Here is a 19,452-nt window from a genome sequence, read left to right on the forward strand (position 1 = left end):
TGTACTTCTGTACTCAAGAGAAAATGGGTAGCAAATTGTGGGCTGATATTCTCATGTTATACCTTGCGAAAAATAAAGTTTGGGCCTAAAGCACCCGTTTCTTTAAAAAAACTTTTTTTTTTTATTTTCATAGCCAAGTATTATAAATTCTATGAAATTGGGTCTAAAATAGTCTAAATCAACACTAGGAAGGGAGCTGGCGTAGATTTATAAGTGGCACTGGATCCGCCGAAGTTATGTAAAAGCCGGCGCCTCTACATAACTTTGGCGGATCCACCGCCAGGGCAGGGGCTTGAATAAATGACCCCCTATATGTAACTTTAGAACAAGCCGCTGTGTCTAGGTTAATGTGTTAAAGGGGTTGTCTCACTTCAGTAAGTTGCATTAAAGGGAACCTGTTACCTCCAAAAACCATCCCAAGCCGCCAGCAGTACCTAGCCAGCAGCGTGTTTCCGACGATTGTTTTCTTCCTGAAGGCAGATGAAACAAAAGCTCAGAAAACGTTCTTTTATCCCCTGCCGGTGCGCTTCTCTAGACATGCTTGAAGTCAAGGGGGCAGCGCCTTCTTGCTTCAAGTCACGGTAACCATGCTCCCTTGCCTGCCCCATCGCCTGTGACTGACAGCCAGCTGTTCTACAAAGTCTTGTGCAGAAAACGATCGTCGGAAACACGCTGCTGGCTACCCTCCGGTACTGCTGGCGGCTTGGGATGGTTTTTGGATGTGACAGGTTCCCTTTAATCATGTAGGGAAAGTTAATACAAGGCACTTACTAATGTATTGTTATTATCCATATTGCTTCCTTTGCTGGCTGGAATAATTTTTCCATCACATTATACACTGCTTGTTTCCATGGTTACAGACCACCCTGCAATCCATCAGTACTATACGAAAAAGCATCAGCCTTTCTGGTGGCCGGGACCATGGGAGCGCACATAGGCTAGTACCGTATTTTTCGCCCCATAAGACGCACTTTTTCCCCCAAAAACATCGGGGGGAAATGCCCCTGCGTCTTATGGGGCGAATGCTGACAATTTAACATCGCTGGATGCGATGTAGAGTGAGCGGGGGCCGGGGGAGGGACTGGGAGGAGGAGCTGGGGGCCGGGGGAGGGACTGGGAGGAGGAGCTGGGGGCCGGGAATAGCGGCGGGGCGGTGCAATCAATGTACTATAGCCCCGCCCCGCCGCTCTGGTATACTAATATTAAATGTCTTATTCAATTAAAATGTATTAGATATGCCCCCTCACTCCTAAATTGCTAATCGTACCTTACATCCTATTCCTAGGTTCTGTAATGCAGGCCGGGCGGGCGGCAGCGTAACTCCTTGATGTCACGTGCCTGCGCCGCCTACTTTATGAATGAAGCAGGCGGCGCAGGCAAGTGACGTCAGTGAGTGACGGCCGGCCGCCCGGCCTGCATTACAGAACCTAGGAATAGGATGTAAGGTACTATTAGGAATTTAGGAGTGAGGGGGCATATCTAATACATTTTAATTGAATAAGACATTTAATATTAGTATACTGGGGGCGGCAGAGGCGGGCGGGGGGGGGGGGGCGCAGGTGGGCGGGCGAGCTGATCCGTGGATGGCACAGTTAAGGGGGAAGGGGGTCTGTGGATGCCACTGTTATGGGCTGGGGGGCTGTGGATGCCACTGTTATGGGGTGGGGGATCTGTGGATGGCACATATATAACAGTGCCACCCACAGATCCCCCCTGTAACAGTGCCACCCACAGATCCCCCCTGTAACAGTGCAATCCACAGATCCCCCCTGTAACTGTGCCATCCACAGATCCCCCCTGTAACAGTGCCATCCACAGATCCCCCCTGTAACAGTGCCATCCACAGATCCCCCCCTGTAACAGTGTGTCAGTCATCCACAGATCCCCCCCATAACAGTGTCCGTCATCCACAGATCCCCCCCATAACAGTGTCCGTCATCCACAGATCCCCCCATAACAGTGTCCGTCATCCACAGATCCCCCATAATAGTGTCCGTCATCCACAGATCCCCCATAATAGTGTCCGTCATCCACAGATCCCCCCCATAACAGTGTCCGTCATCCACAGATCCCCCCCATAACAGTGTCTGTCATCCACAGATCCCCCCCATAACAGTGTCTGTCATCCACAGATCCCCCCCATAACAGTGTCTGTCATCCACAGATCCCCCCCATAACAGTGTCTGTCATCCACAGATCCCCCCCATAACAGTGTCCGTCATCCACAGATCCCCCCATAACAGTGTCTGTCATCCACAGATCCCCCCATAACAGTGTCTGTCATCCACAGATCCCCCCATAACAGTGTCTGTCATCCACAGATCCCCCCATAACAGTGTCCGTCAGCCACAGATCCCTCCATAACAGTGTCCGTCATCCACAGATCCCCCCCATAACAGTGTCCGTCATCCACAGATCCCCGCCATAACAGTGTCCTTCACAGATCCCCAGTAATAGTGCCACCCACAGACCACCATTAGTTCCAAACCCACCAAAAGCACACCTTTTGGTTAAAAATAATTTTTTTCTTATTTTCCTCCCCAAAAACCTAGGTGCGTCTTATGGGCCGGTGCGTCTTATAGGGCAAAAAATACGGTACTTTTTCCTATATTCTACAACCAGGGACACTGCTGATGGATTGCAGGGTGGTCTGTAACCATGGAAATGAGCAGTGTATAATGTGATAGAAAAATGAATCCAGACAGCAAAGAAAGTAATATGGATAATAACAATATATTAGTAAGTGCCTTGTATTAACTTTCTCTACATGATAAATGCCACTTACGGTACTAAAGTGAGACAACCCCTTTAAATATTGCTTCTATTGCCTGTATGCTCTTAAGTACGTTTATAGAAGATATGTACATAGAGCTGTGTTTTTGTGAATGCTTCTGTTTGGTCATTGAAACTCCTAATGCAGCATGCAAGATCTGTTTTACTTTACTGCAGAATGTGTGGAAATGAGAAGGGTTTTGGTACATATTTCTGAAAGGCAGAACCAAGCGCACAGTGGCTGTTTGCCAGAAAAGCTTGATTCTGAAGGTGGTCATTGTAAGCACAGACGTTTTGGCTGGGTGAGAAGGTAGCATAATTCAGTTCCTTTCCACTCCACTCGAATTTCTTTTTGAAGCACATGTGGAGAAAATATTTATTGGCTCATTTGTGGTTGGAATGTCAAAAATGTTCAATAACTGGCCTCACATGGCTTTAGTCCTTGGCTGCAAGCCCTGCGTCCTGAAAAAAAACAAAAAAGCGTTCCCTTCCAAAAGTGTTTTTAGTGAATAAAGTCTGTCTCAGCTGATTCCAGCATGAAGTGTAGCTTGCCAAGGACTAACCATTTTGTTGTCTAATTTATACCATGCAGCTTGGCAGAAAGCCCTGGCTTACCTCTGATCCAAATATATTAATGATGTAACTGCTTGTTTCCATTCATGACCTGAAAAGGCTCTTTACCACACATGGGGTCTCATTTAATAGGCAGCCCTCTCTTCCTTGGACAGGAGACTATTTGCCGAATGTGAATCACTGGCAACAGAACCCATAAAGAGTTGGCAGCAGATCATAACCTTGGCTCAGAAGATTTGCCATCCAGATCATTTACTAACAAAATGATTTAGTGCATGCCAGCAATGAGAGATTAGGTCATTCTTAAATTCTATGTAAAATGAGAATTTTGACTAGGTTCTGAGAAAGCACACTGTACTGAGGATGTGTGCTTCCAGTAGACATATTTCACTTTATTAATGTATTATGTTAAAGCCATTCCAGCACTCATGTTTGTAAACACATGTCTATTGCAGTGCCTTTGCTGGAGAATATACTCACAACACAGCAACTGGGGAATACAAGTGTGTTGTCTGTGGAGCAACTCTTTTCAGGTAAGTCAGTGTGCAAAATAATCACTTCACCTACTCTAATGACATAATATTGGAAATTTTAGTTAACAGTAAACTAAACTGTAGTAACCCGTGTCAGGCAGCTGCTGCCAAAGCCAATAAGATTATGGGGTGCATCAAAAGGGGAATAGCTGCACCTGGTAACAACATAGTTCTAACACTTACAAATCATTAGTCAGATTGCACATGGAGTATTGTGTGCAATCCTGGGCTCCTGTGAACAAGACAGACCTTGCAGAGCTAGAGAGGGTTCAGAGGAGGGCAACTAAAGTAATAACTGGAATAGGTGGACTATAGTATCCAGAAGCATTATCAAAATTAGGGTTATTTAGTTGAGAAAAATAACCATGTAAAAATATATTAAGGGGCAATACAGAGATCTCTCCCATGATCCTCATGACGAGGAGACATCTCTCCGTCTAGAGCAGCTGTTCTCAACCTAGGGGTTGCGACCCCTTTGGGGGTCGATCGGCCCTTTCCGGGGGGTCGCCTGAGGCTTCCTATTAGGGCTGCATGATTGTAGCGTTACATTACCCTACTTCATGAGATTTCCCTACCTCCTGACTTCCCGTCGCACTGCTAATGACGTGAGGAGGCGTTCCTGAGTTTTGACGATCTGCGCATGCGCAAACCGACAGTTTATGGAAAATCTCAGCGAAGTTCAGCTTCACACCGGGACACTGCGCATGCGCACTGGGCCGTAATATTTCCCGACTAAGGCTCTCCTGCGCATGCGCAGTGTCACTGTGTAAAGCTGAACTCCGCAGAGATTTTCCATAAACTGTCGGTTTGCGCATGCGCAGATCGTCAAAACTCAGGAACGCCTCCTCACGTCATTAGCAGTGCGACAGGAAGTCAGGAGGTAGGAAAATCTCACGAGGTAGGGTAGTATAACGCTACAAATAGGAGAGAGATTGTTTCACACAGGAGTAACATACTTTACACGCAAAGACAGTTATGTGCGCAGTTTAGGACATATGAGGGGACACATAGGGCCATGAGGGGGACCAGCATAGGATGCTATATGTCTTATGCTAGCCCCCCTCATGGCCCTATGTGTCATAGTACACATCCCCTATAACAGCGTACTCCACAGATCCACCACATAACTGTGCCATCCACAGGTCCCCCATAAGTGTCCTCCACAGATCCCCATAACACTGTCCTCCACAGATCCCCCATAACAGCGTCCTCCACAGATCCCCCATAACAGCGTCCTCCACAGATCCCCCATAACAGCGTCCGCCACAGATCCCCCATAACAGCGTCCTCCACAGATCCCCCATAACAGCGTCCTCCACAGATCCCCCATAACAGCGTCCTCCACAGATCCCCCATATAACAGCGTCCTCCACAGATCCCCCACAACACAGCGCCCTCCACAGATCCCCCACAACACAGCGCCCTCCACAGATCCCCCACAACACAGCACCATCCACAGATCCCCCACAACACAGTGCCAATTACAGAACTACCTAACACCTTGTAATAGACTGGCATACATCCTGCATATCAGATATTTACATTACAATTCATAACAGTAGCAAAATTAGTTATGACGTAGCAAGGAAAGAAATGTAATGGTTGGGGGTCACCACAACATGAGGAACTGTATTAAGGGGTCACGGCTTTAGAAAGGTTGAGAACCACTGGTCTAGAGGAAAGAAGGTTTCTCCATCAACTTAAAAGAGGATTCTTTACGGTAAGAGCAGTCAGACTATAGGAACTCTCTGCCTGGGGAAGTGTTTTTCGTGAATTCACTAAAAGAGTTCAAGAGGGGCCTGGATGTATTTCTGGAATGTAATAATATTACAGGTTATAGTTACTTGAGATGGGTTGTTGATCCAGGGAGTTATTCTGATTGTAAAATGAGGACTATTGACTTTTTGCCTTCCTCTGGATCAACTGTCCAGGATAACAGGATGAACTGGATGGACATTTGTTTTTTTTTCAGCCTTAAAAAATAATGTAACTTTGTCTTAGCTGCTACCTTAGCTATTGCTTGCTGTTTGTTTCTACATTTATGGTACATTGATGACAAATTCAAAGCAATGGTATAAGTTGTAGGACTGACTATTTTAACCCCTTCCCAACCAGAGCTGTACATGTACGGTGCTGTGAGACATGACTTAATCCCCAGTGCCGTAGAGGTACAGTGCACTGTTTGGGAAGGTGCAGGAACTGCGGCCGCCCATTCACCAGTAGGGGCCCGGCAGTCGCCAACAACAGCCGAGCCCCTGCTGTGTACGCCAGCATCTGTAGAAACACAGATGCCTACGCACTAACCCACTGACCACGGCATAGAAGGTGATTGTGGAGGGTACGGGTCCCCACACTTTGGTGACGGGGACCCAATGGCTGGAAAGGCAACCTCATGCCTTCCACAGGCATTGTAGCCAGCCTTCCATAGAAGCCTGTGAGGCCGAGCCCCCTGGCTGGGTCTCATAGGCAGGATGTCAATATATTAAACTGGTAATACACTGACAGGCAATGCATTATTGTAATGCATTGAAGAGGGTGTCAGACCCCCAAAAGGGGGACATATTACCTACTTATAACATATCACATGATCCACCCCGTCAGGTGAAAGCTAAATAAAAACAGTGGAAATGCAGCCATTTGTTGCTCAGCTTGTCTCACAAAAAGTGTAATACCCAAGGGTTAAAAAAGTCATATGTACCCCAAAATTATACCAATCAAATCATCTCAGAAAATGGCAACAGAAAAACAAGATTTTTTTTTGTTATTTAAAAATGCTTTTATTGTGCAACAATTAACAAAAATAAAAAATAGACATTAGGTATTGGCGTGTCCGTAACAACTGGCTTTATAAAAATATCACATGATTTACCCTGTCAGGTGAACGCTTTAAAAATAAATAAATTAAAACAGTGCCAGAACACTAATTTTTTGTTATCTCACCTTACAAAATGCATAATATCGAGTGATTAAAAAGTTATATGTACCCCAAAATGGTACCAATGAAAAAGTCACCTCATCCCTCAAAAAATGAGGCCCCATATAAGACAATCACCCAAAAAATAAAAACCAATGATGCCCATAAACCAATCAAAATCTGCTCTGCAAAAGCCATATGGTGCTCCTTCCTTTCTGAATCCTGCCATGTGCCCCTACAGCAATTTACCACCACATATGGGGTGGTGCTGTATTCAGGAGTAAATGGGTAGCAAAGTATGGGGTGCTTTTTCTCCTGTTACCACTTGCGAAATTGAAAAATTCGGGGCTAAAGCAACATTTTATTGGAAGAAATTAAACTTTTTATTTTCACAGACAAGTGTTTCTAAATTCCATAAAACGCCTATGGGGTCAAAGTGCTCAATACACCCCTTAATAAATTACTTGAGAGGGTGTAGTTTTCAAAATGGGATCACTTTTTAGGGGTCTCCTAAAATAGAAAATGGCGCCCAAAAACCATTCTAGTAAAATCTGCCCTCTGAAAACCATATGGCACTTTATTCCTTCTGACCACTGACATGTGCCCCTACAAAGGTTTACCACCACATATGGGGTATTTCTTTAAACTGCAGAATCAGAGTCCTACATATTAAGGTTTATTTTGCTGTTAACCCTTTTATTTTGCTGTTAACCCTTGCTGTGTTACAAGAAAAAAATGATTAAGGGCTCTTTCACACTTGCGTTGTCCGGATCCGGCGTGTACTCCACTTGCCGGAATTACACGCCGGATCCGGAAAAACGCAAGTGAACTGAAAGCATTTGAAGACGGATCCGTCTTCAAAATGCGTTCAGTGTTACTATGGCAGCCAGGACGCTATTAAAGTCCTGGTTGCCATAGTAGTAGTGGGGAGCGGGGGAGCGGTATACTTACAAGTCCGTGCGGCTCCCAGGGCGCTCCAGAATGACGTCAGAGCGCCCCATGCGCATGGATGACGTGCCATGTGATCACGTCATCCATGCGCGTGGGGCGCCCTGACGTCACTCTGGAGCGCCCCGGGAGCCGCAAGGACGGTAAGTATGCTGCTCCCCCGCTCCCCACTACACTTTACCATGGCTGCCAGGACTTTAGCGTCCCGGCAGCCATGGTAACCATTCAGAAAAAGCTAAACGTCGAATCCGGCAATGCGCCGAAACGACGTTTAGCTTAAGGCCGGATCCGGATTAATGCCTTTCAATGGGCATTAATTCCGGATCCGGCCTTGCAGCAAGTGTTCAGGATTTTTGGCCGGAGCAAAAAGCGCAGCATGCTGCGGTATTTTCTCTGGCCAAAAAACTTTCCAGTCCGGAACTGAAGACATCCTGATGCATCCTGAACGGATTTCTCTCCATTCAGAATGCATTAGGATAAAACTGATCAGGATTCTTCCGGCATAGAGCCCCGACGACGGAACTCTATGCCGGAAGAAAAGAACGCAAGTGTGAAAGAGCCCTAACATAAAAAAATCTGCAAAGAATTTCCCTTTACACACCTCAAGGGTTAAAAAAAAGTTTGTAACATCGGTTTTGAATAACTTGAGGGGTGTAGTTTCTAAAATGGGTTCAATTATGGGTGATAAGCCCTCAAAACACTTTATAACTTAATTGGTGCTAAAAAAAAAGTTTGGGAAATTTTCTTGAAAATCGGAAAAATTGCTTCTATAATTCTAAGCCTTCTAATGTCTAAATAAATGAAATGACATTTACAAAAACGATGCCAACATAAAGTAGAGAAATTCAAATTTAGGAAATTGTGAATTTTTCCAAATTGTAGGTAGATTTTTTATTTTATTTTTTATAAATAAAGGTGAAATATATTGACTCAAATTTACCAATGTCATGAGTGGCTTGGATAAGTAAAGAAAGAGTTGAGGGTTAATCAGATCTTGTGGGTAATGAATCTAGGAGACCAGAAAAACTTGAGTTGCCAGAGGGTGGAGGAGTGTTGGCGAAGAAAAAAAATTGGAAAAAAGAGGAAAGTGGAATAGGTGGAGAGGCCGCTCTGGGGTTCACTATGCAGACAGTTGTCTGTATGCAGGAACAATATGAAAAGAGGGGAGATAGGTGGGTCGGGTGTGATGGGATCACACGCAACACAACTTGCTCCTATAACCCCAACATCATCGCCAGTCCACTGGGATCGGTTTAGTGTTGAAAGTGGAAATAGTACTATTAACCCAGGCTAGAAGCACACCTCATAGGAGAGATCTATGCTTATTCGTGCCCAGGAGGTGTGTGCTCATAGGAGGAGGAAGCATGCAGTTTATTCACATAAATGGCTGTGGTGCCATAAAACCAGCTTATATTGTATAATGTAATAAGGATCTTACTTGATTATTTTTGTAATCCTTTAGGTCATGTAATAATTTGGTACATTTGGATCTCACTTCATTCTATTCAGATACCCTAAGGAATCCCCTTTGGTTGGTCAGGGGTGGGCCTATTGTGGGAGTGGCGCTGTTCTTTTTAAAGTGATTTAGGATTTTATTGTTGAGGGCTAGGCTTGTATTCTTACGTTTAGCTATGAGTGCTTGTATAAAGGATTGGGAGCAGTTGATGTGCAGCCACTCTGTGTAAAAGACTGGATCGTTAAGAAAGGTTGGTTTGAGTGTCATTCTAAGTCCTCTAGGAATGAGATTGAGAACTAAATAGATATTAAGAAAAAAAAACTGTCTAATTCGTTATGAATGTAGTCTTTGATGTCATTAATAGTATTATGAGTGTTATAGTTGTCAGGATCCTCATGTGGGGTGGACGGTGTAATGGTCCACAAGTTCATTTGGATGGCTTTGGTTCTCTCGAAGTCTTCTTGAGTCAGAAATAGGGAAACTTCTTTTCTGACCCTTGATATCATGTCTAGAAGCATTAACCACAACCTCCAACACCTACAGTCTACTTGCGCAAGTATATGCCCCAATCTGGAACACACCATTTCGGACATGTATCTCTGGGCATGCGCACCAATGCGTCCCAGCGTGCAGTGCATACACCCCGTTCCGGACATGCGCACTGATGCGTCCCAGGTTTGAACGCACTAGAGGCGCACCAGCGCTACCCCGCACTTCCGCTTCCGGGCTGCTCCGAATTCGGCTAGACGGTGGACACGATGACGACACAGGGAGAAAAGCCACTCCCACCATTATTTGGCGGTCTTTTTGAATTATTCAACAGGTATATACCACTATGTTTATGCAATATATTTAAGCTGCTCCTAATGAAGGGACCTATTGTCCCGAAACACGTACTGGCTGCCTTCATCTTTAAACATCTTAGAAGAGATTCAGGCTGGGGGGGCACTAGGTTTACTGGTGTTTTATGCTTATACAGATACCCCCCCCCCCCCCCCCGTGAAGTGATTACTAGCTCATTATATTTTAATTATATATATATATATATATATATATATATACAAAGGAAAAATGGCGGCACTGGCTGCACTAGGAGAAAAACGGGTGCACGCTCCTGGGGAATCGACCTTACCCCAACCAATATATCCAGAAAAAGGACGGCACTCCAGCAGGATGAAAGTGAAAAGCTTCTTTTAATCGACCATACGGTGCAACGTTTCGGCTCAACTGAGCCTTTCTCAAGCTTGAGTCGATTAAAAGAAGCTTTTCACTTTCATCCTGCTGGAGTGCCGTCCTTTTTCTGGATATATATATATATATATATATACAGTACAGACCAAAAGTTTGGACACACCTTCTCATTCAAAGAGTTTTCTTTATTTTCATGACTATGAAAATTGTAGATTCACACTGAAGGCATCAAAACTATGAATTAACACATGTGGAATTATATACATAACAAAAAAGTGTGAAACAACTGAAAATATGTCATATTCTAGGTTCTTCAAAGTAGCCACCTTTTGCTTTGATTACTGCTTTGCACACTCTTGGCATTCTCTTGATGAGCTTCAAGAGGTAGTCACCTGAAATGGTTTTCACTTCACAGGTGTGCCCTGTCAGGTTTGAGTGGCATTTCTTGCCTTATAAATGGGGTTGGGACCATCAGTTGAGTTGTGGAGAAGTCAGGTGGATACACAGCTGATAGTCCTACTGAATAGTAAAGAAAAACGAGTGGCCATCATTACTTTAAGAAATAAAGGTCAGTCAGTCTGAAAAATTGGGAAAACTTTGAAAGTGTCCCCAAGAGCAGTTACAAAAACCATCAAGCGCTACGAAGAAACTGGCTCACATGCGGACCGCCCTAGGAAAGGAAGACCAAGAGTCACCTCTGCTGCGGAGGATAAGTTCATCTGAGTCACCAGCCTCAGAAATCGCAGGTTAACAGCAGCTCAGATTAGAGACCAGGTCAATGCCACACAGAGTTCTAGCAGCAGACGCATCTCTAGAACAACTGTTAAGAGGAGACTGTGTGAATCAAGCCTTCATGGTAGAAGATCTGCTAGGAAACAACTGCTAAGGACAGGCAACAAGCAGAAGAGACTTGTTTGGGCTAAAGAACACAAGGAATGGACATTAGACCAGTGGAAATCTGTGCTTTGGTCTGATGAGTCCAAATTTGAGATCTTTGGTTCCAACCACAGTGTCTTTGTGCGACGCAGAAAAGGTGAATGGATGGACTCTACATGCCTGGTTCCCACCGTGAAGCATGGAGGAGGAGGTGTGATGGTGTGGGGGTGCTTTGCTGGTGACACTGTTGGGGATTTATTCAAAATTGAAGGCATACTGAACCAGCATGGCTACCACAGCATCTTGCAGCGGCATGCTATTCCATCCGGTTTGCATTTAGTTGGACCATTATTTATTTTTCAACAGGACAATGACCCCAAACACACCTCCAGGCTGTGTAAGGGTTATTTGACCATGAAGGAGAGTGATGGGGTGCTGCGCCAGATGACCTGGCCTCCACAGTCACCGGACCTGAACCCAACCAAGATGGTTTGGGGTGAGCTGGACCGCAGAGTGAAGGCAAAAGGGCCAACAATTGCTAAGCATCTCTGGGAACTCCTTCAAGACTGTTGGAAGACCATTTCAGGTGACTACCTCTTGAAGCTCATCAAGAGAATGCCAAGAGTGTGCAAAGCAGTAATCAAAGCAAAAGGTGGCTACTTTGAAGAACCTAGAATATGACATATTTTCAGTTGTTTCACACTTTTTTGTTATGTATATAATTCCACATGTGTTAATTCATAGTTTTGATGCCTTCAGTGTGAATCTACAATTTTCATAGTCATGAAAATAAAGAAAACTCTTTGAATGAGAAGGTGTGTCCAAACTTTTGGTCTGTACTGTATATATTCAATAATTTTTAAAATAATTTTATTACATTATACAATATAAGCTGGTTTTATGGCACCACGGCAGTTTATATGAATAAATTGCATGCTCCCTCCTCCTATGAGCAATCACCCCCTGGGCATGAATAAGCATAGATCTCTCCCACGAGGTGTGCTTCTAGCCTGGGTTAATAATGATATTTCCACTTTTAACACTAAACCGATCCCAGTGGACTGGCGCTGATGATGGGGTTATAGGAGCAAATTGTGCTAAGTTTGATCCCATCACATCTGACCTACCTGTCTCCCCTCTTTTCATACTGGATAAGTAAAAGCATTTCAAAGTTGTTACAACATAAAGTGACACATGTCAGATTTGCAATAAATGGCCTGGGCAGGAAGGTGAAAACTGGCCTTGGGTAGAAGTGGTTAAACTGGGGATAAAAAAATTATATAAACGAAGAGAGTCTGGCATGAGTTTTGGCCGTGCAGAACTGCTATTTTATGTCATTTCTCAAATTTGTCTTACATTTTCGGGTTAAATTCACCAATTTTTGGGTGTGATATACAACTGCTATACCTAGTAGACAGCTTAATAAATTTCACAAATTTTTCTTTTACATTTTCGGGTTACATTAAACAATTTTTTTCTGCTCTACCTAGTAGACAGGCTAATAAATTTCACTAAGTTTTCTGTTACATTCTTGGGTTGACATTTTATAATTTTGGACATGAATAAACCTCTGCTCTGCATAGGTGACAGGGACAGAAATTTTTAAAAATAATCTGTTTCATTGGTGGATGACATTAACCCATTTCGGGCGATGAAAAACCCCTACTCTGCATAGGTGACAGGAACATAAATTTCAAAAATTTGTCTGTTACATTGTAAGGTGACATTTTACAAATTTTGCCGGATAGAAACCCCTGCTCTGCAAAGTGACAGGGAATAAAATTTCTGAAATTCTTTTTTAATTGATGCGCGCCACCTTTCATGCAATGCTTAAACTTTAACAAGTTGTCCCACATTTGCGCTTCAATAATTTGTCCTACATTTGCGCTTTAATAATTTATCCCACATTTGCGCTTCAATAATTTGTCCAACATTTCCACTCTATCATATTTAATTTGAAACAATTACCCTCCCTTGGATGTGGTCTCTCTTTCTCACGCTCCCTCTCCGGCACGGAACCCTGTTTCGCCAATAACCGTGATCAACATGGTAGGCTCAGAAAAGAACATAGAAAGTTGATAGAGAAGATATCCAAATGAATGGTGGACGTCACAGGGACGTGCGATCAGGCAGAAGTTATCTAGAGTCAACAAAGCTGCAGCAGGGCCTCTCCTGGCTAACGTTTCCAAATCCAAAATACCCCAGTGACATTCCCTATAATTTTTTATTAATCATTCCAATAACAGGGCATCTAAAGAGTCCTGTATTGTTATTTATCGTCACTACCTCCACGAGTCGGGAGTGGGTAATTGCCACGTGCTCCCTACTTTTCTCAAAATTCTTCAGTTTTAATAGCTTCTCCCACATTTCCGCTCAATCACAATTAAATTTCATCCATTGATCTCCCTTGGATGTGGTCTCTCTTTCTCACGCTCCATCTCCGGGGTGGAACCCTGAGTCGCCGATAACCGTGATCAACATGGTAGGCGCAGAAAAGAACATCGAAAGTTGATAAGGCAGATATCCAATTAGATCGTGAACATCACCGGGACGTGCGACATGGTGGGACAGTATGTGAGCACACGCCTACATGAACTGACTGACAGGGGTCAGCCCCTGCAACTTCTGGGTCTCCAAATTGGGCAGATGGCCTGAGCTTGCCCTTTACGCCTTGGAGGTGCTGGCCTGCCCTGCAGCCAGTCTATTGTCTAAATATGTGTTTAGCACGACTGGAGGGGGTTATCACAGGTTATATTTTCCAATATTTTGCGGGGTACCCCAATTTAAAAGAATAAAAATAAATTTAAAACCAAAAAAAGTGTAGGCTACCTCCTCCTCCACCGCCGCTTCCACCTATACCGCTACATCTATCGCCTCTTCAACCACCTATTCCATATGGACCTCATCCTCCTAGATCAAGATTATTATTTTTTATTTTTATGTATTTTATGTTATTTAAAGTCATTTCCCTATCCACATTTGTTTGTAGAGCACTTGCCATGCTCTTAACCACATTTTTATGACATTTGCAGCCCATTAGCCCTTTCCATTATATTTTTACAGCCATTTTAGTGCTCAAAAGTTTGGGTCCCCATTGACTTCAATGGGGTTCAGGTTCGGGGTCAAGTTCGGGTCCCGAACTTTTCTGTGCAGTACAGCTGAACCCGTCGAACCCGAACATCCAGGTGTCCGCTCAACTCTAGTCACAGGATATGATTAAGAACTTTTATTTTAAAACATGTACAATTAATTATATGTGTTTAAACTTCAGTATTTTTTATCAAGGTCCCCCTGTCTGAAATAATCTAAATCTGTAAATGATTATTAGCTTTAACATTGACTTCCATATTTCAGGTTCATGACCCTTCTGTGACTTGGTTTCATACTTTGTTATGTATTAAAGAGTTTCTGTCATGGGAAAAATCGTTATGTAGCTGACTGACATTAGCGATGTGCTAATGTCAGCAGTACATAACAAACATACTGTTAAGTCCCTGCCTGCCGCCGTTCTCTTAAAAAACTGACTTTTATAATATGCTAAGGAAGCCTCTAGGTCAGGCATGTCCAAAGTGCGGCCCTCCAGCTGTTGCAAAACTACAACTCCCAGCATGCCTGGATAGCTTAGTTACAGCTATTAGGGCATGCTGGGAGTTGTAGTTTTGCAACAGCTGGAGGGCCGCACTTTGGACATGCCTGCTCTAGGTGCTATGAGGGCATTGCTGGAGCACCTAGAGGCTCGGTCTACTCGCCTTTTGGCACGCCCACGTCCACTTGATTGACTTCTTCTCTGCATCGTCCTCATAATCCCGCGCCTGCGCCGTTCTGTTTAGTATTCGGCGCACTGAGTGAAGGACGCTTGGCTGCTGCCAGGCAGGCCTGCCGGGGAGGCCTGTGACGTGATCGGCAGAGGCGCAGTGAGGAAGCTGGCAGCAGCCGAGCATCCTTAACTCACTGCGCCTGCACCGAATACTAAACGGAACGGAGCAGGATTATGAGGATGATGTGAAGAAGGACATCAATCAAGTGGGTGTGCCAAAAGGCGAGTAGACCGAGCCTCTAGGTGCTGCAGCAACCCCTCATAGCACCTAGAGGCTTCATGAGTATATTGTAAAAGTCTGTTTTTTAAGAGAACGGCGGCAGGCAGGGGCTTAACAAACATACTGTTATGTACTGCTGACATTAGCACATTGCTAATATCAGTTAGCTGCATAACAATTTTTCCCATGACAGAAACCCTTCAAAGGGATTCTGTCACCTCGTTTTAGCTTATAGAGCTGCGGACATGCACGGCTAGATCGCCGCTAGCATGTCCACAATATACCTGTCCCATAAAACTGTGTCCTTTTAATTGTGTTTTAAAAAATGATTTTATACATAAGTAAATTACCCTGGTAAGGCGCCCAAGGGGCTGTACTAACCTTCTTGGAGCCCAGCCATGCCCCCCTGTGAAGGAAAACAGCACCGCCTGCGTCCTCCCAATCTCCTCCTTGCTCACAGTTAGATTGCCGTAATCTTGCGATGCGCTAGTTCGCGCATGCGCAGTCCCGGCATAGTGTTCCTTCGTCGTGCTGGCATCAGTCTCAGGGAAGGAACTGCGCATCGCGATATTACGGCAATCTAACTGTGAGCAAGGAGGAGATTTGGAGGACGCAGGCGGTGCTGGGCTCCTTCCCAGGGGGGCGTGGCTCGGCACCAAGAAGGTTAGTACAGCCCCTTGGGCTCCTTACCAGGGTAATTTACATATCTATAAAAATCATTTTTTAAACACAATTAAAAGGACACAGCTTTATGGGACAGGTATATTGCGGACATGCTAGCGGCGATCTAGCCATGCATATCCGCAGCTCTATAGGGTAAAACGAGGTGACCGAATCCCTTTAATATTATTACTTCTGGACTTTGACGATAAATACCATATGCTATGTATGCATCATATGCTATAACATACAGTATCTCACAAAGTGAGTACACCCCTCACATTTTTGTAAATATTTTATCATATACCACTAATACAATGTAAAGTAGTCAAGTGTACAGCTTGTATAAATTTGGTGTGCAGTCTAAACTGCTGGCAACAAAAGTGAATACACCCCTCACATTTTTGTAAATATTTTATCATATGTTTTCATGGGACAACACTAAAGATATAACACTGTTGCAATGTAAAGTATTCAGTGTACAGCTTGTATTTGGGTCCATTCACACATCCGCAATTTCGTTCCGCATTCCACGATGTGCTGCCCAGATCCAGAAATGTGGATCCGCACTTCCAGGTCCGCAATGCCGTTCCCGTAAAAAAATAGAACATGTCCTATTCTTGTCCACAATTGTGGACAAGAATAGGCATTTTCTATTAAGTGCCAGCGATGTGTGGTCCGCAAAATGCGGAACGCACATTGCCGGTGTCCGTGTTTTGCGGATCCATGGATCCGCAAAACACACATGGACATGTGAATGGACCCTAAATTTGGTGTGCAGTCAATATCCAAACCGCTGGCAACAAAAGTGAGTACACCCCCTTTTCCCTCCCTGGTGTCATTTTTTTGGGGAAAAGTGCATCTTATGTGGATGGAAAATTACAGTATCCTGCAGCAACATATACAGCATGCCATCTGGCTTCTCCTTTAACCCACCTTTTTATTTTCAACTTAGGCTACTTTCACACTTGCGTTCGGTGCTGGTCCGTCTGGTATCTGCACAGATGGATCCGCACCTATAATGCAAACGCTTGCATCCGTTCGGAACGGATCCGTCTGAATAACAGCTTTTTCAGATCTGAGTTTTCACATCGTGAAAACTTAGATCCGACAGTATATTCTAACACAGAGGCGTTCCCATGGTGATGGGGACGCTTCAAGTTAGAATATACTAAGAACTGTGTACATGACTGCCCCCTGCTGCCTGGCAGCACCCGGTCTCTTACAGGGGGCTGTGATCAGCACAATTAACCTGAGGGGTTAATTGTGCGTATCATAGCCCCCTGTAAGAGATCAGGTGCTGCCAGGCAGCAGGGGCCAGACCCCCCTCCCTCCCCTGTATTAAATTAATTGGTGGCCAGTGCAGCCCCCCTCCCTCCCCAATATTAAATTCATTGGTGGCCAGTGCGGCCCCCCCTCCCTCCCTCCTCAGTATTAAATTAATTGGTGACCAGTGCGGCCCCCCTCCCTCCCCAGTATTAAATTCATTTATCCAAGGAAAAGACCGGCACTTCACTTCTTGTATAATGTAGTGTTGCTTTATTGAAGCATAGAGGAGACACAGCGCTAGGGAAGCGACATGTGTTTCGGCTCGAATGCAAGCCTTTTTCAAGCATAACATGTATTAACAACAAGCACATTTAAATAGTGCGCCTTCTATGCTTTAATAAAGCAACACTACATTATACAAGAAGTGAAGTGCTGGTCCTTTTCCTTGGATATTTGATGCGGGTTATTCTCACCCTGGAAGCGAGCACCACGATTCATGAGGGAGGAGTGCCGGCTGTTTAAACCACTAGTATTAAATTCATTGGTGGCCAGTGAGGCCTCTCCTCTCCGCCCCCCTAATTAAAATCACCCCCATCATTGGTGGCAGCGGAGAGTTCCGATCAGAGTCCCAGTTTAATCGCTGGGGCTCTGATCGGTTACCATGGCAGCCAGGACACTACTGTAGGTGGGTATTTTGAGCCGGATATATTTGGAAGCGAGACAGACTTTATCACCAGGACAGAATTTTGGACAATTTCAATTTTTTTTTATCCGCGGACTCTTTCATGCGCACAGAAGCCTCTTTCAGGGCTCCCCTAGTCTCCTCCCAGATTTTAGAGAACTCTCTTGAGGTGTCATCTGCAGCAGGGATACCGGAAGAAGGAGACATCGGGAGTGGGATATTTTGTTGTTGGCCATAAACAACAAAAAATTGAGATTTCTTGGAAGACTCGCTGACATGATTGTTGTATGAGAACTCAGCCAAGTCAATAGTTCGACCCTAGTTGTCGTGATGACTGTTAGTAAAGTGGCGCAAGAAGTTTGTCAGAATTTGGTTAACACGCTCCACCTATCGAACACATTTTCCATCTCCATGGCTTTCCACTTCGTATTGTGTCCGATAAATTTCTTGGCCAGTTGGGGAGCAGAAGGAAGACCAGGCAGAGGGACGAAATGTGCCATTTTGGAGAAGCAGTCAACCGCTACCCAAATTACAGAACAACCGAAGGACGTAGGTAGATCTGTGATAAAGTCCATGGCAATTTGTTGCCAGGGAACCTCAGGAACTGGAAGAGGAAGCAGAAGACCGGCTGGACGCTGTTTGGAGGTTTTATTGGAAGTTTGGATGGACAAGCAGCTGCAAATTCTAGGATGTCTTGTCGCATGGATGGCCACCAGTACCGCTGTGCAATGAACCTGAAGGTCTTTCTCTGACCAGCATGACCCACCCCTTTAGATGAATGACCCCATAAGTAAGATTAGTTTTCTGAGAGATTCTGCAACAATGGTTTTTCCAGGAGGAATTTCGGATAGCTTGACTAGACAGGCCGAGATTTTAGCGGGATCAATGAAGAATTGGGGCTCCTCCTCCTGGTCAGTGGAATCAAAGGATCTTGAAAGAGCATCTGTTTTGATGTTCTTATCTGCAGCACGAAAGTAAAGAACAAAATCAAAACAAGCAAAGAAGAGGGACCATCGAGCTTGGCGTGGATTAAGTCTCTGTGCAGACTGTAGGTAGGTGAGATTCTTGTGGTCAGTATAGATCACTACCGGATGACTGGCTCCCTCCAGAAGGTATCGCCATTCCTCCGATGCCATTTTGATGGCCAACAACTGTCCCCGATCGAGTAGTTGCGCTCAGGAGCGGAGAAGGCCCTGGAGAAGAAGCCAGATGATATCATCTTACCTGAGGGAGATCTTTGTGAAAGCACCGCCCCCAGCTCCAATAGACGATGCATCCACCTCCAAGAAAAATTGCTTACTGGCATCAGGACGATTGAGTACTGGAGCCGCAGAGAAGGCCTGTTTCAAGGCTTGGAAGGCTGATTCAGCCTCAGCAGTCCAATTTTTGGGATGCACCCCTTTACGCGTCAAGGCTGAGATGGGGGCTGTCATAGAAGAGTGTGGCACGAACTGGCGGTAGTAATTGGCGAACCCCAGGAAGTGTTGAATAGCCTTTAAACCAGAAGAACGGGGCCACTTCAAAATAGCAGACAGCTTTTT

General features: G+C 44.7%; 1 protein-coding gene across 1 annotated transcript in view; it reads left to right on the forward strand.

The window, feature by feature from the left end:
* The window catches only part of MSRB3 (methionine sulfoxide reductase B3), a 171,468-nt gene that overhangs the window by 84,277 nt on the left and 67,739 nt on the right, over window positions 1-19,452 (forward strand). Inside the window, exon 4 of the mRNA XM_044277192.1 lies at window positions 3,801-3,878. Within this exon, the coding sequence (XP_044133127.1) occupies window positions 3,801-3,878 (78 nt within the window). The remainder of the gene's footprint in view (window positions 1-3,800; window positions 3,879-19,452) is intronic.

The sequence above is a fragment of the Bufo gargarizans genome, chromosome 2, assembly GCF_014858855.1.
Source record: "Bufo gargarizans isolate SCDJY-AF-19 chromosome 2, ASM1485885v1, whole genome shotgun sequence".
Classification (NCBI taxonomy): Eukaryota; Metazoa; Chordata; class Amphibia; order Anura; family Bufonidae; genus Bufo; species Bufo gargarizans.